Genomic DNA, 25,967 nt, shown 5'->3' with positions numbered 1-25,967 from the left:
TGAGTCTCGAACGCGTGTCACGGGTGATAATTAGCCTCAAAGGATTCAATTACATGTAAGAGCAGACTTAATTATGAAACGATATGAAATACCGAAGTCCATATTTATTCTTCAAGTGAATTTCAACCCATAACAGATTTTCAATATCGTCATAGAAACAACACGCCATTACAGGTACATGTATATTTACGTAGGATACGATAGACGTTTTATTTGTCATTTATCTTCCAATTCTCAATATACTGTTGCCTGAAACTATTTCCCCCTATGTGTTGTATATTTATCATGAATGAAAGAATGAAAGAAAGAAAGAAAGAAAAAGAAAGATAGAAGTCAAGGATGCGCGTCTTCGGAACTTGTAACTATAATTCCCTCAGTTCCCATTTAGCACAAATACCTTAATTTAACTCCTATTAGATCAATCAGCAATTTCTTAGAAAAAATTACTAGTCAGAACGTGTAAAAATTTCTACAGCTAATTCCCTCACAGTTGACCTTCCGTACCGTATGCATGTTGCACAATCACATGTCAGAAACTTAACAGTGTATAGTTTACTATGTCCCATTCACTTTCTTTTCGTGTTATTTAACCTCCTGTCTGTAACTTGAAATTTGTTGCAAGGTTCGCATTTTACTTCTGATTCTCATGTACTTAACATTAGGGGCCTACATATTGCATACCAATTTCAACAAGATGGTTTAAACATATTTTATTGCATAAACATATACAAATGGTTCGAACACAAGTTCTTACAACTTACGAGGTTCTTACCAAGTATAACAATTTACAACTGTATAGTAGTAGAATGGAAAGTACATAGAAATGGATATTACTAATATAGTTAAGTTTTTGAACAAACGTACATGTATAAACAGTTCTGTTGAATTTGGTCTAGGCAGTAAAATTGAAATTACAAGAATCTGCCACAATCTCTTATAAATCTTTGAACAGCTAAAAAAATATGTTGGTTTAAATTGACACTCAGATATTCATCTCCCCACAAAAGTAAATAACAATTAATAATGTTAATTTGATTTAAGTTTTGAAAACAATTCATTTCGTGCATTGGTATAATTTTAACAACCAAAAAACAAATGATAAGAATCTTCTGGTAATCCGCATTGGCAATAAGGGCTTTCGATAATATTTCTCCTGAAAAGGTCGAAGTTTAAGATACACTTATGTCTAAGTTTTGTGTGTTTGATGTTAAGTCGTCTCTAGCCGGAGCAAAAATAGGACGGAGGTTTAATTTGGTTTAATTGAATACTGCTTTTGAAACCTGTAAAGAGACATCCCTCTAACTATTGGTACATGTAATTATCAATAATCAATTCATGAATTTTAGGAACACTCATAAGCCATCAAGTATAGCAACTCTCAATTTTAAAAAAATATTACTTTACATGGGCCGACGTGTCAATAATTTTGGGTCGACCTGTCAGGGCCAAGGTGTCGTAGGGCCGAGATGTCTGTCTACCGCGTCGAATGAGCACTTTCACTAGCCTTGTTTTGGTTGCGGTGTGTCAGCATTTTCATACGATGCATGGCCTGCAAGACGTTGGGAGTGAAAAATGCAGCTGAATAATCGTTTGAGAGATTATAAAGGTATGTTTCAATACAGAATATGTCGTGTTGAGCTTTTCTTCCCAAAACATTTGCTGTTTTCAGTCCAGAGTATCTACACGTATCCATGTGTTTGTTTTGCACATCACCGCTGTTTTAATATTTTATTCCTTATTTTTCTGTACATGTATTTCTTTTTATGTATTAAACTACACACCAGACACTGTAAACAGTGCATTTAAAATAGGTCGGGTTCCAGGGGTACACAATTGTAAAATGCTGTAATCAAAGCGCATGCATGTTTGCATGGTGACTACAAGTATAACATTGTGTGCTGCACGTCATTTAATTGTTGAAGCTAAAATAATTCATTTTGCTGGATCTGTTTTTAAAGTAGATATCTATAACACTCTTTCGATTTATTTTTTTGCTATTGAACTAACAAACTATTATATGGCATCCACTCATCACTGGCGTCGGAAGCAAATTGAAAGTGGGGGGGGGGGGGGGGCTAGACTTATCCTCAGAAATATTGCGAAAAAAAACTATTTCCCAAAATCATGAAAATCCTAATCCGTAGGGGAGGGGGGGGGGGGGGGGGGAGTATACCTATCCAAAAAAAATATAACCTACCAAATTTTTTTCCCCTAAATCATGAAATTCCTAATCCGTGGGGGGGGGGGGGGGGGGTAGGCCTATTACTCCAACTCTCTCAATCTTTCAAGGTCAATTTAGGAACAACTATATTTCCGGCGATAAAAAGTGGGGGGGGGGGGCTCAACCCTCTATGATGCTTTGTGCCCAATGGGTAGGTCTACATTTGCAAAAAAAGTGGGGGGGGGGCTAACACCCCCCCCCCCCGGTTCCGACGCCTATGCTCATTACAATTGCATTTGAAAGGGTTGGGGTGGAGTCCCAAGGTACACAAGTGTAGAATATTGTAAAAGAAAGTACATGTTTGCGTCATAATTGCTTTACCTTACTGGAATTTAATAAAACAATTTGGTATCATAATACCTTTCATTTTATTTATAAATTCAAAAAGATTTGTACGTTTGTATGTGCATTGAATTAATATGATTAATATATTTGATGTGTTGAATATTATGCAGTCAGACTTCATAAAATTAAACCCCAACCTGTAAAATATTACATAAATCAGGTGGTCAGACTCAGTCGCTTGAGACCATATAACATAGGGCTAGATAATATTTAGGGGGCACAGGCTTGAACAGACCTGGTTTGTTATTATTATTCACTACCTGATCCACACGTACATTGTACATGCATACATCAACATTCATTTTCTCAATAGCAGATTATTTTTCTTAAGATTTCAAGCTTATAATGGAAAAAACTTCAAATTACATCAAGGTCAGAATTTTAGGGTAATGTTCCCTGACGATATTCATAAAACAGTTTTCTCAGGATTTAATTTTTTTTATAGAATCATTCTTATTTGTCGGAGATATGGTTTATTTTTTTTATTTTAATACATATTGATTCATTTCTAGTTAACGTTTTCATGCATAGCACATGTACATTGTATACAAACATTTTTGAGACGAATACATGGATATGTAAGTCTGATTGTTACTGAGCTCATATACCTCAGCTTATATTTGACATTATGGACATCTCATTGATAAAAAAAATGACATTCATAGAATTATAATATAGTAAAAGATTATTCGAGAAGAGATACACAGTATATAAAAAAGAAATCAAATATTTCTATTACACAAACTCTCTCTCTCTCTCTCTCTCTCTCTCTCTCTCTCTCTCTCTCTCTCAGGTTGATACAGTAAAACTTGTTTAGTACGAACACAGCTATAGCGAATTCTCGAAGTTTTTAAGTCCCCGGTACAATTTTAATCTTTGCAAAATTTTACGGTTATAACGAACTTACGGATATAGCGAAATGAGTCTCTTAGAGGTGAATATTAACGAAACACTTTTATAACGAGTTTCTTTACAAATTTAAAGTTCTCACAACCATTTAACATAGTAGTGTGAATGTTCACACAGCTAATTGATTTTTTTAAAGAAGATGGGGGAGTAAGATAGCGCAAATGTCCATTTGGTTTAGTCGAAATTACATTTCAAATTTAATTTCTTTCAACTAAATATACTTGATAATGTAATGATAAAAGTTTACAAAAGGACAATTTCCTACAATATTCAGTTTGGAATATTGAGCCATCTCAGTCACAACAAGCTCCATAATGCTATATGCGATTTCGGTCACAAATTTACGGATTTGCATTATTTTTCTAAAACGTTTAATTGCTGGGATACCAAATGACATTTCAAAAGAATAGTGGGTCATCTCTCCACGTTTTGATTGATTGAAATCGGTTGGATTTCCTTTATTCCTTACTAGATGATAGTCCGAGCAAGCGCGGTTATTAACACTTTACACATTATTATGATATAATGTTTAATATTGAGATTTTTTTTTTATCTTATTCTTTAAAATTGAAATGAAAAATAAACTGCATTGTTGAATATTTAGAGGAGCGGACAAGGATGAAAAACCTAAACTGAAATGGATGATATATACAAACCCTGTTTGTTGCAGCTGACTGAAAAAAATAAACTTGTTTTTATTGTAACTATTTATTTCAAAACCAGTGAATGGGTATTTAGTGTCTCTCTCTCTCTCCATTTTGGTTCTTTAGGTCCATTTTAATTAAATAATGTCCCTAATAAGAATTTGATAGAAAAGACTGTTTTGAAAAACAATCTGGAGGGGAAGGGACATTCCCATTAAACTTCCCCACTTTATGCATACATCATTTATCCATTTAGACGTAGAAACATTAAATTGTTCATTAATCATAACTATTTACAAATTCAAGTTTAAGGTTTACAACCAATCTGTCATGGTATAAAAAAGTATAAAATTAAAACACGCTAGGTTATGCATTATTATCCATTTGCATGCATATTTTAAACCAAAGTTGTCAGATTCAAAGCACATACAAGTATATGTATTTGCCCGATGGTTAACTCGCCTTACAATTAATGTTTACAAATTCATGTCTAAGGTATACAACCTATCGGTCGTATTATAAAAAAGAATTAAATTAAAACACGTTAGGTTATGCATTATTATCTATTTGCTTCAGATTTACACTAATTTTGTTCCTTAACGGTGACGTAGGCTGGCTTCCGAGTCACTTGCGACGTTGGTTCTCATGTTAAAATACTGGAACAAGCTGATATGTTTTGAGGATGACCGAATAACAAAGATGGCCTTTAATCTGGACTATGATAGATCCGTGATAACTGGTGCAGTGAAGTGAGACACAGTATGAACCAGACTGGACTAGGGCAATATTACGACACCAAACGCACTATTGATTTGGGCTTGGTGGAATCACATCTTACTAATTTCTACTCGGAAATACTGAAAGACTCATTGGGGAACGTGCCAAAATTGCGGACGCACAAGACTTTCAACACCGATTTCGGCTTAGAAAATAACGCTTAACCCGAGCAAAGCGGAAAGGTCACACATGGCTCAACTTAGAGCAGGGATCCTACCATTAAGAATCGAGTCAGGACGATACTTAGGGGAACCTCTAAATGAGTGATTGTGTACTCTTTGTCATCGAAAATGAACTACACTTCGTGTTTGACTGTCCGTTTTAAAACCAATGTTGCATTGAGATCCTTGGAGATCAGCTGTTATCACCAACACTATTGAATCTTTATAGGCAATATGTGTTTACCTATTTAATGAGCCATAAATTTAGACAGTTATCAAAATTCGTCGTAAAAGCATTCCGAATTCGGAGACAATTTCTTTTTAGAAAATTTATTTATCTGAGGATATTCAATTTGATGCAACATTGTAATTTAATATGTACCATAACCCGAAGATAAGTTAATAATGTATACACCTTGTATAATGCATGATGAACCATAATTGTTAATATTAGCAAAGGTGACTTGTAGGCCCAATGGGCCGGGTGCCCAATATTCATGTACAAGTAGTTGCTCTAAAATTTGTATCATACGGCACAATTGTACATAATAAACACATGTCACTTTAATAAACAATTTACCTACTATATGTATTTGCCCGATGGTTTACTAGCCCTACACTTTCCGCCATGATGCCAATCATTCAGCCCGTGTCTGGGACCCCGTTCTGGAAAGTTCTTTCCATTAATACTAAAATTGTTAATATTTCATTTTATTTATCAACTTTTTGCGTTAATCGAAGTCCAATCTAAGGTATCTGCCCGCAGTGCATGATGAACTCGTCCTACACTTTTTGTTAATTAGTCAATCGGCGTTGTTGGTTACCCCGTTCTGGAAAGTTCTATCCCTTTCTCTCACCAGAGGTCGTGCTTTGCAAGCGAATGAGAATCAAAACTAAAATCGCCCACTAAAGACACGAATTTACTCTTTTTATTGTATTCTCTAAATAGGCTCACAGATAATATATTAACTCTTTGCGTAATCGTTTGATATCAATTCATTGCAAGTATACATTTCGATCGAGACTATTCATGACTTGGATCCGCCAAAGCGTGCCCACCACCTTACTCTCATTTTTGCTTTTTTTGGTCTTTTTTTTTATCGAAAATGAAAGTAGGTTTTTGATTAATTTCACAATAATAACTCATTAAATAAAATTCAATTATATCTTACGGACATCATCACACATGTAAGCATGTACTCTGGTGCAGGCATTTTGTAGTTTATTTGAAAAATGCCTTAATTCATATGTATAGATATAGACAAAGACAATAAATTGAACTCCGACCCACAGTTTGAAAGGAAAGGCATTAAAGATCTAAGAATGACTCTATTTCGAGGTTTTGACAAGCATACCCAGTTTAAATCAACCTATTCAAGGTATTAAACATATTTAAGGGTTATAAATCGATGTTATGGTAAATATATATTGTTTGCAATAACTTAGAAAAAGAAAAATGAGGTTTGTTCGTATTTTGATCTTATATTATCTTATCTATCCTCATATAGGCAGTTTACCCGCATTATTCACCCATCTTCTTTAATTTCAGTCCAGCATGGACTTCTGCTACATATTGAACCACCTGGCGACATGGGTTTGACGGGTCGACTCTTGTGGTTTTAGCTCTTGAGGTTACCCTGCCATCCCTACCCACATATTCACTGTATTCTAAAGACTATTTTATACAAATTAAATCTGATAATGCATAAAAATGATGGAACTATAAGGAAGTGTTCATCATCATTCTTTGATGTTTTTTTCAATGTGTTAAGACATAATTAAAAAGAAAAATAAAGCTGTTTAAATTAATTTACAATAATGAGTTTTGACAGTTTATTTTCCAATAAAAATATATGATATTGCATTTCTTTGTATTCATTTGAGATCAAATGAAATTTTTCTGATTATTGTTTAAGTTTACATCTCTTTAATACCAAATTACTAGTAACCAATTGGTCGGAAAAAAAGTCAGGAAAATTAACTAAATTATTGTTACTGTACATTAATAAGTTAGATAAAAGAAACAGCCAAATCATCATTAATGGGAACTTGAATCTGACATCATGAATATTTCTTGCAATTCATAATTTTTTTAGATTGCTAAAGGTTTCGACCCATTCATGAATGTAAATTGAGATTTAAGTCATGTCAGTTTCTACAGAGCTATAAATTGCAATTAATTTCCGTAAAATGATACAGGAAATCTTACTTGGTGGATAAAAAATTTTGATTGGTTAGACATTTTTGTGGTGTCTTGTTTTGTCATCTTTTAGATAATTTAAAAAAAACAGGAAAAGAAAACTGTTCTTAAAAATAAACATATATAAAAAATAATAATGGAGTTTATATTTTAACTCTTATATAATGAACTAATTGAGCTTCGCAGTTACATACACATATTATCATATTTTTAGGATATCAATAGGCAGTTGGGTTTTTGTATGGTCTGAAGGTGGGAAAAACACGTTTTATGACTTCCAAAAGGAATGGTATAATTGATGCACATGTTTTACTCGGAATACGTTATGTAGATATGGTCTAAAATTTACCAAAAAGATATAAATTTGTTCAGCCTCGTTTATTCACCAACGCTTCAACTTAACAAAGACATATGTTTTTTTAAACTCATTACAAGGTACATTCTGCTCACTAAAATCAACACAAGGCATATAAAACATATTCATTTGAAAATTCAAATTTCTTTTTTAAAGCAGGAATTATAACAATAATTGATCTTAATGATCCAAATATAGGAGCAAGATTTAAAGATACAAGCACAAATTCCAAATACAGAAGCAGTTTCATGAAAGCTATTGAATTTTGCAAAGAAATGTTTAAAATATTATTAACCAAAACGGTAACGGTTCCCAAATTAGATATGAGTGCATTATTTACCTTAACAGGTAGGTTCCTTTGAAAGAATTGTATTTACACTCTTGTAAAAACTACTGGAAAAATGGTGATTAGCTCTGACTGTTAACATTTTTATTAATAATTTAATAGAAATTTCAATTATACTTATTCCAGTAAAGAGATGTAAAAATATTGTTTTCTTTACATTATTCTAATCTTTATATTTGTGTATTTTTTTCTTATATCATGTTTCTATACAATGGTGGGAGAAAAGTACAAAAATTCAAACAAATGACAAAACGCAATCTACACTAAATTTAAAAAAAAAAAAACGTTTTCAATTGCGAACCAAATAAGAGAACAAACCAAGAAAATAATGAAAATAATATCATTTAGGATTTTTGAAAATAGATTAGTCACATGTCTAAATAAATATATTTGTCTACTTTATTCGAGAACGTATTAAAGCCTAAGGTTGAATAACACACCTGAAAAAAATCACTCAAATTAAGTGTAAGTTATTTGATTATGAAAGATATAATAATAAATAAACTATACATATGTTAAATAAGCAAAAAATTTACAAAATGGGGATAAAAAATGAGTATCTAAAAAAATCAATTCAGAAAGTTACAACAAAAGCCCTGTGGGAATCAAAGTTATATGTTGCTGTTGATAAAATCCTTTTAATCAAACAAATTGTCGTTTCGATCAGAGGTCAGCCATTTTATGACGACATGTTATTCCACCTTAATTGTACACGTCCGTCTTTGAGTACTTCTGATGCATCTCCCTTTGAAAAAATAAAAATAAAACTAGCTTTATAACTGATCAAACATACAATTACAGACATTAACATGAAAAATTGAAATGGACCATACATTTCGCTGTAGACAGGCTTTCTGACGTCATATTCATTTGTTCTGTATAAAAGGAAATGGCAATCATTGATATAATTTTAAAAATTGATAATAAGAATGTCTTGGCATTCATTGCCTCATCAAATTCTAATAATGCCTGCATTGTAACACAATATTATTATTACTACCGCGTTTCTGTTATATTGTAATACTTACAACCTTTTCTTTATGGCAATGGTTATCATTAACAGAAAGCCAATAGCAATGACCGTGAACAGCACAGCAAAAACGACGATGAGGCGTTCTGTGAGAAAAACTTTTTAAGTAAATGAATTTCACAAAGCAATGTTATTTTATATATTTTTTTTTAAAAAGCATTAAAACCCACATAAAAATTGTAAGTTCTTCTAAGTCACCTTTTGTATTATCTTTTAAGAAAAGCGAACAATCCCTGACTGAACGAGATTCTCTTCCAGGTGTCGTTGTCCCTTCAGGGCATTTCTTACAAAATGACTTTCCAGTTTCGTCCTGATAAGTTCCAAAATCACATTTGACGCATTCGTCGTCTGTGTAGTATCGTCCATAGGAGCATTCAACTAATACAATTGATTTATATTTTTATTCAAATACATTGAACAACAAAATTTAGAATAATGAACACAAAATGTAGGATACTGCATTATTCACGTGGGATGTGATACTTTACCACAGTGGATATCCGTCGACACTGACCCAATAGGGCATCTTAAATCTGTTACCAACCGCACAGATGACATTGAAAGATTGTATGTATTTCCATGAATTTCGGTGCTAAAATTGTTTGAGTTAGTCTGAACAAGAAGCATTCCCAACGCATTCTTGAGGATGTAATAACAACCTTCACTGCTGTCTATGGAGAGATATACTTGTATACATAATATAATTCAAAATGCCAAAATAAAACATTTAACTGAAATTTATATTCGTCGGCATATTAACTTCGTTAAATTTAATTGTTATGGTAACTTACAGATTCTAGAATTGCATCCAACTTTCAATTCAAATCCAGCTGTTTTATTCCTTATTTCCCTTTCCGATCGATTAATACATTGTGTAATGTGTGCCTGTTCCAAAGTGCATGTACCATTAAGAATACATTCTATCTGTGCAGATTGAATATTTATTTTCTTCATAATAATATCTTGTGTATCTTTAGCCTTTTCGTCACTGTCGCAAACTAGGTCAACGTACGATGCAGAATATATAAATGTCATTTTTTCGCTATCTTCCTCTTCTGCAAAAATATGTGAACAAAACATAAAAAATTATATAAAAACTAATTCATCTGATAAGATATTACTTAATTTTATTTACCATTTTAATAGAATGCGTACCTATACACTGGGGCAGTTTTCCATCAGGATTATCAGAAGTTTTAAAGTCCCAAACATGATATGTAGACTCCCCACACAAGTAAAAGGGTTTAATTGTATGGTCGAACCCATAACCTTTTTCACAGGAGATGGTGCAGTTGATGTCATCCGATATATTTTCACAATTCAAAATTACCTGGTCAGTAACGGTCAAATTTCCACAAACTAAGATAATAAATAATTCATAGAATGACAGTAAGTTATTTCAGATATTGATTATATTCAATGCGCAATTGTATATTCATGTATGTTGATTAATTCACCTCGACATTCATCCATTATACACGTTTTGACATCTGTTGAATTGCCAGAACATTCCAAACCTCCATTATCTGGCTCAGGATCGTTGCAAACTCTTGTTCTCTTCTGAGTACCATTTCCACATGTCTCTGAACAAGGTGACCAACTGTTCCAACTACCCCATTCTCCATTTACTTAAAAAAATAATGAGTACGCATTCATGTACATTGCATGACGTAAATAACCAAAAAAGAATACATGTTAAAGAAGTATCGACTTAAAATATTACCAATTGCTATTTCACAAAGAATGCCTTTAAATCCACAACTGCAGTTGCAAGTGTAGTTTAAAATGCCATCTTCACAAGTTGAATTATTTTCGCATGCATTGCCTATACAGTCATCCGTATTCCAATCGCACGTTTTGCCATAAAATCCAGCATGGCATTTGCACTCAAAACCATCTGAGGTGTCTTTACAGATTCCGTGTGTACATGGGTCCAATTTACAACTATCAATGTCTAAAACAAAATTTAAGAGTTGCATTGCAAGATTTAAAAGGCATGGTCCATAATATCACTCTTCTTTAAAAGTATTCAAGTTCAGCAGTTATGTATATTTACCGTCACAGCTACTTGGTATGTTTTTGAACGTGTTTTCAAGGTTAATATTCTCGAATGTTCTCCAAGAAAGTATGTCGCCTGTACTTTGTAGACTGCACAATTTTTTATCTGTCGTTACATCTGACAAAGCAGCTTTGAGATTTGTGGAGTTAATAGACCATATGTTTAACTGGGATACTTTTGCTTTGCCTAGATGTGAAAACAATCAAGCTTACAGAATTGAAGAATATTAGAATTCAATGCAACTTTATTCGGAAAGTATTCAAATTCAAATCTTTTTTGTTCTTTGATTTTATCTTACAAACCTTGCAAATTACATTCATAAGTATTGTTGTTTTCAAGCAGAAACTCAGAATCAGTTGTGATTATCAATTCGTTGTCAATATATAGTTCCAGTTCCGTGTCATTGACGCTTAAAATCAGGAAATGCCACCCATTTTGTTTCCATTGTGCATGGATATCGGAATTTCTGTAAATAAATAAAAGTAAATTGTTCTTTTGCCCAAATCTTAAGATATTTTTCCTGATATGATCAAAACGAGCTTTATCTCACCTTTTTGTAGACAGTGAAATATTTGTATTAATCCAAATTTCAATTTCCGATTCGTTTCGAGCATTTTTCACAGAAATAATGAATATTTCTGAAGAGTTGTCTTTTTGAAACCACAAAGATGTTAAAAAAACGTTGTAAGACATCTGAGTATGGAACTGTGTATAAGCCATGCTCGTTCTGTCCGTTAACCAAAGGTCAAATTCTGATGGAAAAGAAAAACAAAAAGGTATAGAACCTTCATCTAAGAAATTGTTTGTAATTTTATCACAAAAGAATTTTCAAACACCTTGACAGAACGACTCATCAACAGCGCCCTCGATTTCAGTTGACCTCGAGTGTTTGCACTGTGTGCAATTTGTCAATCCTAAGCTATTGGAGAAAGTCCCAATTGGACATAAGGAACACACTGGAGTACCATCCGCTGACCAATAACCAGGTTCACAAGCATCTATGAAAAAACAAATTAATGTATTCAATATATATCTTCTCTATATTCTGTTAATGTCGATAAACATGCACACACCATGCATATAGAATATTACCAGTACAATTTGTTACACTTTTAGAGCCAATTGATTTTGTAGTTTTATTTCCAGGACATGGTATGCAGAAATCCTGTCCACTTTGGTTTTGGTAGTATCCCCTTTGACACTGCGGACACGTGCGACTTTCATGATTGTAAAATGTCCCTGGACTACATTCCACTGAAAATAGCAAAATCAAATAATTGATTAAATTAAGTTTTCTAATACTTTTATTTATATTCATTAGAAGAATTAATAATTAAATCAGAAATAAAAATAAATAATACAAACCACAGGAAAACGTCCGAAGAGTCTCAACCGTGTTATCCGGGCAGTCTAGTATTATTTTCATATGTTGTATCGTCTGTGCAACCATCTGTTCAGTTGTGTTTATTAAATTATCAAGTTTACCGTGCATTTGATTCTGCCTTAATGAATCATAAAATTTCTGTTGTGCTTGCTTGAAGGTTTCATTTGATGTATTGCTAAGTCCAAAAATAATATCAAATTCAACCCTCATTCCCACAGATCGTTTATGACTGGTTTCTCCGCATAATACCTATATCAAATTATTAAAAAAATTTATCAGTCATCTAAACTAGGGATACAATCTACATTAAATGCGTCAATGTACCATTTAATTCGTTATTACCTGCACATTTTTGATATTGCAATCATCCGTATACAAAGAACACGCTTCTTCATACAACGATGAATTAAGTATTTTGATAAACTGTTTTTTTATATTTTGCACGATTTCGGCATTAGAACAATCTCCCTCAAAATAATACGAAACAGCCATTCTATAGATGCCTTGCTTTGCAAATGAAGACTCTGAAATGTAACATTATGCATATATTATGTAAATATTATGCATATTTACAAATTTGATAATGGATGAAAAAATACTTAAACTTGCAGAAACATGTATACTTGAACAATCGGGCAGAGGCAGAGAATTATGCGGAAACCATTTGCCACTATCATCACAAATCAACATTTCCTCAAAGTTTCTCCCTGGTGAAACATCATACCCATCTTTGCAAAACGTTTGGCAGAATTGACCTCCTAGCCATATATCACAAGCTAGCGCTCCGTTGTTTGGTGGGTTTGGAATTTTACCACATCTGTTTAAAACTGAATACAAAGTTATAGGAAAACTGTTAATATGAGATTGAACATAAATTGTAATTTAGAATGAATCTTAGAAATAATCATACCTTGACAGGACGACCGGTTATCTTCCCAAGTCCAATATCCAAACTGTTCTTCTGTCCTTCTTTCACAAACAACAATGTCATTGCCGTTTAAATTCGATCCTTCTTCACATGATATATTACAAATACTACCATATCTTGTCCCCAGTGGGCAAGTTATAGACTGAAATGGGGTTGGGTAAATTTCCGGACATTTAATGACTACAAATAAAATACAAAACAATGGCAATACAAGTTTTGAAACATATTTCTTGTAACACACCTGTTTTCTTTTACCTTTTATGACCACGTTGATTACACATGGAACCGCTTTATTCCCTGTCGAGTCAACTGCATTATATGTCACCTGGTATATTCCAGCCCGAATCTTTCTGTTTGGGGCAACTAATCCCGTCTTTGTAATCGTAATTGTTTTGTCATTGTTGTCTATTGCATATGGTTCTGTCCACACTACACTACCCTCCAGAGAATTTCTGTCAGCGTAACCGTAAACAGTTCCTGGACACATTGCAATTTGTGGAGGATCAATATCTGTTTTAAAATAAATACATTAATGTATAAAAACGAAATAAATAGAATATAATACAAATTATTCATTTATTAAAAAATTGGGGATTTTGCGCAAAATGTGTTAATCATTACTTCAGGGGGATGTGCGGGCACCTTGTACATTTGAGGATAAGAATTTAAACATTTCTTGAACTGGCTTGTTTCTACCAGAAACTGGCAAAAAATGTTGGCAAAAGATATAATAGCAATAAACATGAAGTTCTACATGTCGTTTTGTTTAAAAGTATGCATACAAGAACAGGACAATGCCTTTTTATGCTGTCGAACTGCGCAGCTACAGACTTATTTTAAAGATTAAAAAATCGGAAAAATTTAATGGGGGTTCATTGGTGTCCTCTCTACAACCATTTGTTGAGAAAATATTATAAGAAATATTTACATTCTTATCCTCAAATGTACAAGATGGCCGCACATCCTCCTTAAGTATTGAATGCTTATTTTTGAATGTCGTCGGGCCTATACATGTACCACACCAAGCGTTGCAGACAAATTGACCACCTTATATTTATATATTCAAACTGGTGTCTGTTTGTATGATATATTGTGTATCCTCGCTATAAAGTCATTATATACGCTCTTAGTCAGGGGTATGAAGCATACATGGAACAACCATAATTGCATGCTATTTAGATCGCCTCCGCGACTTTATATATAGTCCCAGTAACTTTGTCAAAAAATCTTTTTTATTTAAGAAAAAATATAGTTAAACGATTATTTTCCATTGGTCCATATCAAATTGATTATGCAAGTTTAAACGTTTCAATTAATATTACAATGACATATATACTCAAAACGCGTGATGACGTTTATGTATAACTGTGCTCATGGCGCATGCATTAGTACTAAATGTTAATTTTAGTATAAACCTTTAAGAAAAGATTACAGTTTCGCCAACCAGTTCAACATTTAATTGAGTAACAAGTCACAATGCGCAAAATAGCAAGAAAACGTCCATATATATCCATGTATTTCCTTTTGACTCTAAAAATCATAGGAAACACTTACCAATACAAGAAGGAACAGAGCCACTCCACCATCCGCCTTGTGTACAAACACGGACACGTGACATTCCACTTTTAATTTCATAACCATAAGGACAACTGTATGTGCATATACTTCTAAATTCATTTCCATTTGTGCAAGTAAATTGCAACAATAAATCTGTACGTAGGAGAACAGGACAGGTGTGCTCTACAAAAAGCGTTCTTACAAGAAGTTTAAGAATTTCGTAAAATGTGCCTGTTAATTTGTCGCTTCATATAAAAACTAAGATTTGAAAATTACTTTGACATTTAGGTAATGCACCCGACCATTTTCCTGATTTTGTACAAGTTACTTCTGATTTCCCTCCCGTCAAGCTATGACCACCATAACAGCCAAATCTGCAAACGCTTCCATAAACCGTATCATCACTTACTGGATAACAATGATAGTACCCATCATTGACATGCGGAATTCTTGGACATCTGATCACTGTTGAAATGTGTTCAAAAATTTTAATCTGACACCCAACGGCAGACTTATTATGCAAATTAAATTTATTCGACGTTTATGTTACCTTTCACATTTACATTAAATGAACATGAGTTCATGTTTCCAGCATCATCTTTAGCAATGTAAGCGATATTTGTTTCATCTTGGAAATGATGTCCTGGTTTCTTTCCTCGTATCAGCTTTGTTCTGTTTAAATCATAAAGGATGTCGTTGAGTTGTCAAAATCAGATTGTTATAAAGTTCAATAATCAAAATTTCACAAATACAAAAAGTATTTATAAAATGAACTTTTAATGACATAACAATAAATAGATTATTACTATGGAATAAGGCTAAAAATAACTTATAGTAAAACAGAAGAAATTCTGACTAAATTTGCAGATTTTGTTTTCCGTTATTATATTTTATTTAGGCAGGACTGTAATATTAAAGGTCATATGAAACGATATCCTGACCATATTGAGTTATAAAACATCTTTCTGTTTAGTGTCACTGCCAATTATAAACTGTACTTCATTCTTTTATACATTTAAATTATTTGTTATAATTTCACAACTAAGGAAATGTCAATCGTAGAGTAAAATTTTAAGGTTTTTTTTTCCTTAATTTCTTTTACAAAGCATTCAATGGTCATTAACTTAAAAAAAAAAAGGCCATTGACCTACTTATTTGAAAGTGAAAAATAACAGTACAAACAAAGGTCTATTACATACAATAGATGGATTTTCATTATCATCAGTGGATTTTTTTTTTATTCTGAGTAACCGTACCGTCATCCTTAAGTGTTGATAAATGATTTAAACCGTACACAAAACATGTTATACATGTATGTTTTTTTTTTTGGTCAACAATATCATAAATTCAATTTGAAAGGTTTGATTGCAATTATAAATAATAGCAGTGCACTTGGAAATTGTATTTTATACAGGCATGATGATCTTGCTATCAATTTAAATGATCGATAAAAGCATATTTTTGAAACAAAGGCCCTGCTCAGCAGAGCATCCCCTCACATCATGAAATACTGTGGATAAAAATGCATTATATAAGAATATGCATGTGGTAAAATTCTCTTCTGAAGAACTATATATGATTAGAGTTAGATTTGGCCCCCATAGTTCTTCATTTTTAAAGTGTTTCTGGTACAATAAAGTGTTATGTTATATTTTAGAAGAGTTGATGTAAAATATACTTTCCCCTATTTATTTGATTTATTTGCACTTGCCGGCAGTATATGATGTCAAACGTGAAGCTATTTCTATAATTCAATCAAAATCAGTCGAAAATTGACATTTTTCTTATCTGTATATGAATGGAAAATATAAAGCGCATGCTTGAACAGAGAAAATGTTTTGGTTAATTATAAGCCTTGGCTTGATACATCTATGATTAAAATATTTGTTTGTTCAAGCATGCGCTCTTTGTTTCCTGTAAGAAAAACTGCTTGAAAACAAGCTATTTTATGCTAAATATGCAATAAGAGGCCCATGGGCCACATCGCTCACCTGATGAACAATAGGCATGATAAAATTAGCTTAATGGAGTCATGATACAAACTATGTGGACAATGTACAATAATACATGTAGATCATGTATAAATGAAATCCATTTTCCCTCTGGATATTCTTATGTTTATAATCATTAATCCCTTTTCTAACAGGATGATTTTATTGTCATATCACATGTTGAGTATTGCAGTTCTCAAAAAGAACCTTAACAATTGTTTGTATATGGGATATAAAGCTATATCAAACTCTGAACCTTCTTGTGAGGTCGAAGAATTGTCCTGGAGCCAAAAGTATTAACAATTATAAAGGGTCATCTGGCTTATTAGTTTCCGAGAAGAAGAATTTTAAAGATTTACTCTATATATTCAATGTATAACTTTAACATCCCCACATGAACCCGCTCTACCCCCAGGGATCATTATTTTTACAACTTTAAATCTACACTACCTGAGGATACTTCCACACAAGTTTCAGCTTTCTTGGCTGATTAGTTTCTGAGAAGAAGATTTTTAAAGATTCACTATATATATTCCTATGTAAAACTTCGACCCTCCATTGTGCCCCACCCTACCCCAGGGGTCATGGTTTTCACAACTTTGAATCTACACTACCTGAGGGTGGTTCCACACAAGCTTCAGCTTTCCTGGCTGATTAGTTTCTAAGAAGAAGATTTTTAAAGATTTACTCTACATATTCCTATATAAAACTGCGACCTCCCATTGTGGCCCCAACCTACCCCCAGGGGTCAAGATTTTCACAACTTTGAATATACACTACCTGAGGATGCTTCCAAACAAGTTTCAGGTTTCATTACTGATTAGTTTCTGAGAAGAAGATTTTTAAAGATTTACTCCATAAATTCTTATGTAAAACTTTGACCCCCCATTGTGGCCCCACCCTACCCTGGGGGTCATGATTTTCACAACTTTGAATCTACACTACCTGAGGATGCTTTCACACAAGTTTCAGCTTTCCTGCCTGATCAGTTTCTGAGAAGAAGAATTTTAAAGATTTACTCAATATAATCATTGTAAAACTTCCCCCCCCCCCAATTGTGGCCCCACCCTACCCCCAGGGATCATGATTTTCACAACTTTAAATCTACACTACCCGAGGATTCTTCCACACAAGTGTAAGCTTTCCTGATCTTATGGTTCGTGAGAAGAAGATTTTTGAAAATTTCTCGAAAATTTTCATAAATTCCAAATTATCTCCCTTTGCAAAGAGGTGTGGTCCTTAATTTTTACAACTTTTAATCCCCTTAGGCTAAGAATGCTTTGTGTCGAGTTTGGTTGAAATTGGCCCAGTAGTTCTTGAGATGATGTTGAAAATGTAAAACGTTTACTGACAGATGGACGACAAACAAAATGTGATCAGAATAGCTCACTTGATCTTTCAGCACAGGTGAGCTAAAAATGGAGGGAAAAGGTTGTCTTTACAATGTCATATTTCTAAATTGTGGGCAGTTGAATCAAAATGAACATTCGAGGCATTCCAATGCACGGTGTTTTATCAATATTGTCGACTTCGCAATGTTGGCCAACATCGAGACGACATTGTGTTAATAACATTTTAGCATAATTATTAAATATGCATTTGCAGCGTACCTTCTATATCCTGTATACATTTTCGATATTGTTATGTTGATCAACATCGAGTCGACATCGTGTTTACATCCTGTGCCTTATTTTTTGTTTACATCCTCGACATCACAATGTTGAGTCAACATCGTGTCTACATCGTACCTCTTATATCCTGTTTACATCGTCGACATTGTCGACATCATAATGTTTACCAACATCGAGTCGACATTGTGTCTACATCGTGTGCTTTCTTTCTTGTTTACCTCATTGACATCGCAGTGTTGATCAACATTGTGTAGACATCGTGTAGACACCGTACCTCTTATATCCTGTTTACACGGTCGACATCGTCGATATCGCAATGTTGATCAACATCGTGTACACATCGTGCCTAAATCGTACCTCTTATATCCTGTTTACATCGTCGACATTGTCGATATCGCAATTTTGACCAACATCGAGAAGACATTGTGTCCACATCGTGTGCCTTTTTTCCTGTTTACATCGTTGACATCGCATTGGAAAGGACTACATAAAAAAATATCCGCGATGTAGACAATATAAACTCAATATCTTCTCAATGTCATAAACATTGCGAAGTTTACGACATCGACGATGACAGCGTCGAAAAATTGTTGTCAATGTGGACAATGTTAACTTGATATTTGTTCAACATCGTCCACGTTGCGATGTCGACGATGTTAGCTTTTAAGATATATCGGCAATGTCGACGATGTAAACTCAATATCGATTCAACATCGTCGACGTTGCAATATCGACGATGTTAACGTTAAAGATATATGGGCTATGTCGACGATGTTAACTCAATATCGGTTCAACATCGTCAACATTGAGCTGTCGACGATGTTGACGATGTAAACGGCAAACAATTATCGTCAATGTTGACAATGTAAAATCAATATCGTATCAATATTTCGATAAAAATGGAATAAAATTAAGCTCCTTTCACCTTCATTTTTTTCTTTAAATAATCTTTTAACTCTTTAATACTATAAAAAACCGTTTGTTTATTACCTTTACGGGATCTTAATCCAAAACAAATTTCAAATTGTTGATTTGAATTAATTTTTGCAAAAAAGAACCGAAAATCTTAATTGTCAAGTCGTATTTAAAATTCCTGTTTAAAATGTTATTTTTTACTATAGCTATATTATAAATTAAGACTTTTTGCCAATAAACCACAAAACGCCTGCACCAGTATAACTGCTTATACATTTGATATTTCGACACATGTGAGATGATGTCAGTTAGCTATAATTTTTGTGAAATTAATCAAAAACCTACAGTCATTTTCGATAAACTAGCCCGAAATACCAATAATAAAAGTCAACTGGTGGAAACGCTTTTGCAGATCGAAATCAGTGGGAGTTTGCATCAAAATACAATGTATATGCTTGCAAAGAACCACAGGGGCCAAGCCCGTTTTAACATTAGTTTCAATGTAACCATAGATAAAGAAAGGGGTCGAACTCTGACACAAATAAAAAACTACCAGCTCGCTTCAAAAGCCTAATGAATCAATTAATTTTTAAAACACTCGCAATAAGCATGTATTTTTCGGAAAAGTAATGTCTTGGATACACTCATGCCGAATTTCAAGTTGATGGGTCTTAAAATAACGGAGACATACGTCATTATTCTCTCGAAGTCGCCAGTTTATTTTTACTCGGACATTTACCGGTCCAGGGCTCACGATTGGATTTTGCCTCTGACAACAGCAGTATTGCAACAAGTCGAGAAACCTTCGCACTAATCTTTGAAAATCTCATATCAAGCGCATGCTACTTACATCCTTAAATTCCGATAAAATTCCTTAAATACTCTCCAAACTGAACTTTTATTCTGCAGCCACATCAACTTCTGACCAGACCGGCCATTGTGATAGCTAATGTTTAACTCAATTTCATTGGTTAATATTGTTGATGGTCCAATCAGAATCAGTCTTTATCGAAGACGTCAAAATGGCTGGCCCTGTCAGAAGTCAATGTGATTGCAGAATAAAAGTTCAGTATGGAGAGTATTTAAGGAATTTTATCGGAGTTTTTGTATGTAAGTAGCGTGCATTTGATGTAAGATTTTCAAAGATTAGTGAGAAGGTTTCTCGACTTGTTGCAATACTGCTGTTGTCAGAGGCAAAATCCCATCGTGAGCCCTGGACCAGTAAATGTCCGAGTAAAAATAAACTGGCGACTTCGAGAGAATAATGACGTATATCTCCGTTATTTTAAGACCCATCAACTTGCAATTCGGAATGAGTGTATCTAAGACATTACTTTTCCGAAAAATACATGCTTAATGCGAGTGTGTTAAAAAATAATTGATTTATTAGGCTTTTGAAGCGAGCTGGTAGTTTTTTATTTGTGTCAGAGTTCGACCCCTTTCTTTATTTATGATTACATTGAAACTAATGTTAAAACGGGTTTGGCCCCTGTGCAAAGAACAAATAAATAAACAGGAATTTAAAAAGTTCCCCGGGATATGAAATTGGTTGGTCACGTGCTTAAATCCCGTGAAGCCCAAAAGGGCTTCTCAGTAGATTTGACTACGTACCAACCTTCATATCCCAGTGAACTTTTTAACATAACTGTTTATTACTTATATTTACGTTTAAAAAAGACAAATCATTTACAACTATAAAAATTACCGAGATTTTATGTTTACAATAATCTGAGCGACAAGCGATAAGCGCGTGCAGTTATCATTGTGACGTTACGAAAACGTTTATAGAGAATTAAACGTTTTCGGTATTCTGTAGGTTCAAATAAGGAAGCATATTTGCAAATGTAGGTATACATGTATTATATTGAATGATAACGTGACGAGTATTATATTTACTAGAAACTTGCTTATATTGCACATAGAAAGAAGTTAAAATTTGCCAAACGTTAAATGATAAAAAAAAACGTGAATTCGTTTTTTGAGTGTGCGATTTTAGATTTGATTTAAACAGCGCTTGCGAAGTACAACCTCTGGTGAGCAAATGGGATAGAACTTTCCAGAACGAGGTCACTAAATAACGCAGGTTGACTAATTAGCGTCTTGGCAAAAAGTGAAGGACGAGTTCATCATGTATCGCGGGCAGATACCTTTAATCTTAGGTTAATACAAAAAAGTGAATGAATAAAATTGAACAATTTGATGCGATTTATGTTTTAATGGAAATTACTTTCCAGAACGGGATGCCCAGGAATGCGGTTCGAATAATTAAGTCATGGCGGAAAGTTTAGGGCAAGTAAACTAAATATATACTTTGCCTCTGATAACGTTTGTTTAAAAGATTTATTAGAATCTGCAAATAAGTATGCAAACACTAACGTTTTTAATGTTGCGCATTTCAAAACAATGAATAAATTATGTCCTACGTCTAAATGAATAAAAGATGTATCAATGTATACACACAAAAAACAGGGAAGGAGAATGGGGGCTTTCAAAACCGTCTTTTATCTAAAAATCTTATTTGGATCAGTGATAAAAATTATAATACAATTTAACATAATGAAGAAAATTAAGAAATACGACGCACTAAATACCCATTCACTGGGTTTTTTTCCAGTTCATTGCAACAAAAAGAAATAAGGCTCGAGTGCATAATCTAAATATCACAATTATTAATAGAAATACTATTATTTTAAAGCTCAATTTGGTGTTTTTTAACATTTTACCTCCTTTTGCAAAATTCTCAGAAATATGGCAATATTTTCATGTTCTAAAAACCTCTTAATAAAATCAATAAATACCCTATCGTTTTTATAAAATGTAAAATATAGTTTATTACTCTACGTAGCCGTCCTTCTCATCAAAAGCTTTGTTTTCCGTCCACGTTACTTTTGTGTTCACTTGGAATTCATCAGCAAATACAATTATGTCTCTGGGACAAACACCGCGCATTGACGGTGGAGTAGTATCGCCTATAATTATAATAAGAGGCACACGGGCCACATCGCTCACCTGAGCAACACTAAGCATAATAAAATCAGCTTCATGGAGTCATAATACAAAATATCTGAACAATGTGGTATAATACATGTTGATCCTGTACAAAAAAAATTGTTTCCCCTAGATATTCTTACAATTATAATCAAGTCCCTTTTCTAACAGGATGATTTTATAGTCATACACATTCAGCATTGCAGTTCTCAAAAAGATCGTTTACAATTGTTTATATACAGGATATAAACCTACATCAAACTCTGAACCCCTTGTGAAACCCAATAATCGTCCAGGGACCAAAGTCTAAACAATTTTAAAGAATTAGCAATATATAAAAATGCTTGCATATAAGTAAAAGCATAGATATGATAACATTTCAGTTTTTGTGAATAATTAAAAGGTTTTCCTTTGTACGACTGAATCCCCAATGTGGCCCCATCCTACTCGTAGATATTGTGATTTGAACGAATTTGAATCTACGCTATCTGAAGTTGCTTTCACTATAGTCACAGCTTTTCTAGGCAAATATTTTTTTTTTAAAAAGAAGATTCAAAAATATTTTTCTATATATTCTTATGTAAAAATGAGTCCCCCCCCCCCTTGTGATTTCATCCTACCCCTCGGGAGTCATGATTTGAATAAAATTGAATTTTCACTACCTGAAAATGCTTCCAAACAAGTGTCAGCTTTACTGCCCAAATGGTTCTTGAGACGAACAATTTAAAAGAATTACTCGAGCCACCCACCCCCCCCCCCCAACATTCTGGCCCGACCCTACCCCCCCCCACCTCCCCAGGGGTCATGATTTTCACAGCTTTGAATTTATATTACCTGAGGATGCTTCCACACAAGTTTCAGCTTTCCTGTCCTAATGGTTTCGTCGAAGAAGATTTTCAAAGATTTACTAGATATATTCCTATGTAAAAAGTCGACTCCCCCCCCCTTTGTTTCCCGACTCTACCCCCGAGCTCGAGGATCATAATTTTCACAACTTTGAATCTCAACTACCTGAGGATGCTTCCACAGCTTTCCTGGTTAAATTTTCTGATAAGAAGATTTTAAAGATTTACTCTATATATTTATATGTAAAAATGCAACCCCACCTATTGTGGCCTCACCCTAACCACGAGAGTCGTGATTTTCAAAGCTTTAAATCTACACTACCTGAGATTGCTTCCACAAAAGTTTCAGTTTCCTGTCCAACTGATTCTTAAGAAGATTTTTAAAGATTTACTCTATATATTCATATGAAAAATTGCAACCCCCATTGTGGCCTTACCCTACCCACAGGGGTCATGATTTTCACAACTTCGAATCTACACTACCTGAGAATGCTTCCGTGCATGTTTTAACTTTCCTGGCCAAATGGTTTCTGAGAAGAAGAATTTTAAAGATTTGGTCTATATATTCCTATGTAAAAATTCAACCCCCATTGTGGCTCCCCCCTACTCTCGGGAGTCATGATTTTCACAACCTTGAATCTACACCACCTGAGGATGCTTCCATATAAGTTTCAGTTTTCTTGAGATGAAGATTTTTAAAGATTTACTCTTTATATTCCTATGTAAAAATTTGACCCCCCCTTGTGGCCCCACCCTACTTCCAAAGGTCATGATTTTCACAACCATTGAATCTACGCTACCTAGTGATGCTTCCACAGTGGTTTAACTTTCCTGGTTAAATGGTTTTTAAGAAGAAGATTTTTACAAATTTACTTTATATATTCCTTTATAAAAAGTCGCCCCCACCCATTGTGACTCCATCGTACCCCCAGGGGTCATGATTTTCACATCTTTGAATCTAAACTATCTTAGGAGGCTTTTACATATGTTTCAGCTTTCCTGGCTGATTGCTTTCTAAGAAGAATATTTTTAAAGATTAACTCGACCCCCAATGTTGCCCTACCCTACCCCTGGGGGTAATGATTTTCATGACGTTGAAGTTACACTACCTAAGATGCTTCCACAAAAGTTTCAGCTTTCCTTGCCTAATTGTTTGGGAGAAGAAGATTTTTGAAAACTTCTCAAAAATTTTAAATAATTCCTAATTATTTCCCGTTGCAAAAAAGCGTAGTCCTGAATTTTCACAACTTTGAATTCCCTAAGAATAAGGATATTTTTTGCCTAGTTTGGTTGAAATTGGTTCAGTGGTTCTTGAGAAGATTTTGAAAATGTGAAAAGTTTACAGACAGACAGACGAACAGACAGACGAACGAACGACTGACAAAATGTGATAAGAATAGCTCTTGAGCTTTCAGCTCAGGTGAGCCAAAAAGAGGAAGGAAGTCTGTAAGTAAACAAAAAACTGGTGATTCATGTTCCTAGTACATCTCTTACAATAGTATTATAAATTACATACAAACATACAGAAATCCATATACTCGTATAATAATTTGAAAATTCTTGTATTATCAGCAAAATTGAGACTTACGTGGTCGATGATAACGATTGCAACCGATAAAGAAACATCCGATAGCACGAACACCACGTTTCAGGAAGTCGACAAAACCACTCCATGATCGCTTATGTCTGATTAAAATTGAGAAACCTGGAATCTGATTAGCTTGAAAAGAAAAAAAAAATCACTTATTGTAAGTGATGTTAATTGAGCATTTCTTTTTTATGTTGTCGCATTAATGAGTACCGTCAAATGATATTTTTGAATTGACCAGTGAAATTGTCAGTTAATATAACGACAACGTAAAAAAATAATGATATAATGCATGATAAACATTAATATCGAATTATTAATATTGTCATTTTATGAAAAGAAGAATAACTAGACACGATCTCGTTGCGAGCAACGAGGAGGTCTTCCGTCCGATTTTTAGAATAAGGAATGACCTTAAATTGATCTTCGTCAACGAAGCTTATCCGGAAAAGGAGGCGGAATCTATGAGTGTAATGGGTGAAAGACTATCTATCCCTTTGGTGTCCCTTATTTGAGGGATCAGATCCTTTTCATTCATTTTTGTTAAAAGGTATTTTTGTGTACCGCTAATAAGTGTTTAGAAATTAGTTACCATTTTTGAGATATCTGGGAAAAATCGTTTTGATATCTTGATATCCAGTCCTAAAACTCTTTTTAGGGTCCAGATAACAAACAATATATGGTTGTACATTGTTTAGCACATTTTTTTGAGCATCTTTTGTTAAATACTGCTTTCCAGAATTTTCCTCTATTTCGAGATATTGAAGATCAAAGTGTTGGACTTCTGGCCCCTTAAAATCCCTAATTACATAACATAGGAGGAAATGATTGCCATGTATAGATAAATAACCTTAGAATAAACTTAATTGCCTCTTTAACGTATCACAAAATATTTCACAGTAAAAAGTTATCATTAAAAGACTTTAGAGCCCCCTCAGTCCCTTATTTGAAGGGCCAGTCCATTTTTCTTGATTTTATAAGAATGTTCTTGTCAATTCAAACACAATTTTTTCAACAAGTGTTTACAAATTTTGTACCGTTCTCGAGATATCTTGAGAGGGTCGTTTTAGGGGCCGACCATGTAACTCCTTTT

The 25,967-nt window shown here is 33.7% G+C and overlaps 1 protein-coding gene and 1 long non-coding RNA gene across 2 annotated transcripts; one reads left to right on the top strand and one right to left on the bottom strand.

The window, feature by feature from the left end:
• Nucleotides 1-1,483: 1,483 nt before the first annotated feature.
• Nucleotides 1,484-6,921, top strand: LOC136271735 (uncharacterized). Its single transcript, XR_010709694.1, has 2 exons — nt 1,484-1,606; nt 6,607-6,921. It is a non-coding gene; the product is annotated as an uncharacterized lncRNA (long non-coding RNA).
• A 744-nt stretch (nt 6,922-7,665) lies between these two features.
• LOC136271742 (sushi, von Willebrand factor type A, EGF and pentraxin domain-containing protein 1-like) lies at nt 7,666-24,981 on the bottom strand. The gene is made up of 24 exons (XM_066072172.1): nt 24,875-24,981; nt 22,290-22,422; nt 15,467-15,588; nt 15,193-15,381; nt 14,914-15,099; nt 13,615-13,869; nt 13,342-13,539; nt 13,055-13,258; nt 12,774-12,955; nt 12,413-12,680; nt 12,140-12,301; nt 11,884-12,045; nt 11,598-11,799; nt 11,350-11,513; nt 11,045-11,233; nt 10,712-10,942; nt 10,446-10,616; nt 10,144-10,347; nt 9,780-10,043; nt 9,477-9,659; nt 9,187-9,366; nt 8,987-9,074; nt 8,792-8,833; nt 7,666-8,703 (listed from the first exon to the last, which is right to left on the bottom strand). The coding sequence occupies exons 2-24, from the start codon at nt 22,400-22,402 to the stop codon at nt 8,661-8,663; spliced, it is 4,002 nt and encodes a 1,333-aa protein (XP_065928244.1). The 5' UTR covers nt 22,403-22,422; nt 24,875-24,981; the 3' UTR covers nt 7,666-8,660.
• Between the last annotated feature and the right edge of the window lie 986 nt (nt 24,982-25,967).

Source organism: Magallana gigas, chromosome 9 (assembly GCF_963853765.1).
Source record: "Magallana gigas chromosome 9, xbMagGiga1.1, whole genome shotgun sequence".
NCBI classification, from domain to species: Eukaryota; Metazoa; Mollusca; class Bivalvia; order Ostreida; family Ostreidae; genus Magallana; species Magallana gigas.
Note: the sequence above shows the minus strand (reverse complement) of the source record. Positions and strands in the feature narration are given on the sequence as shown.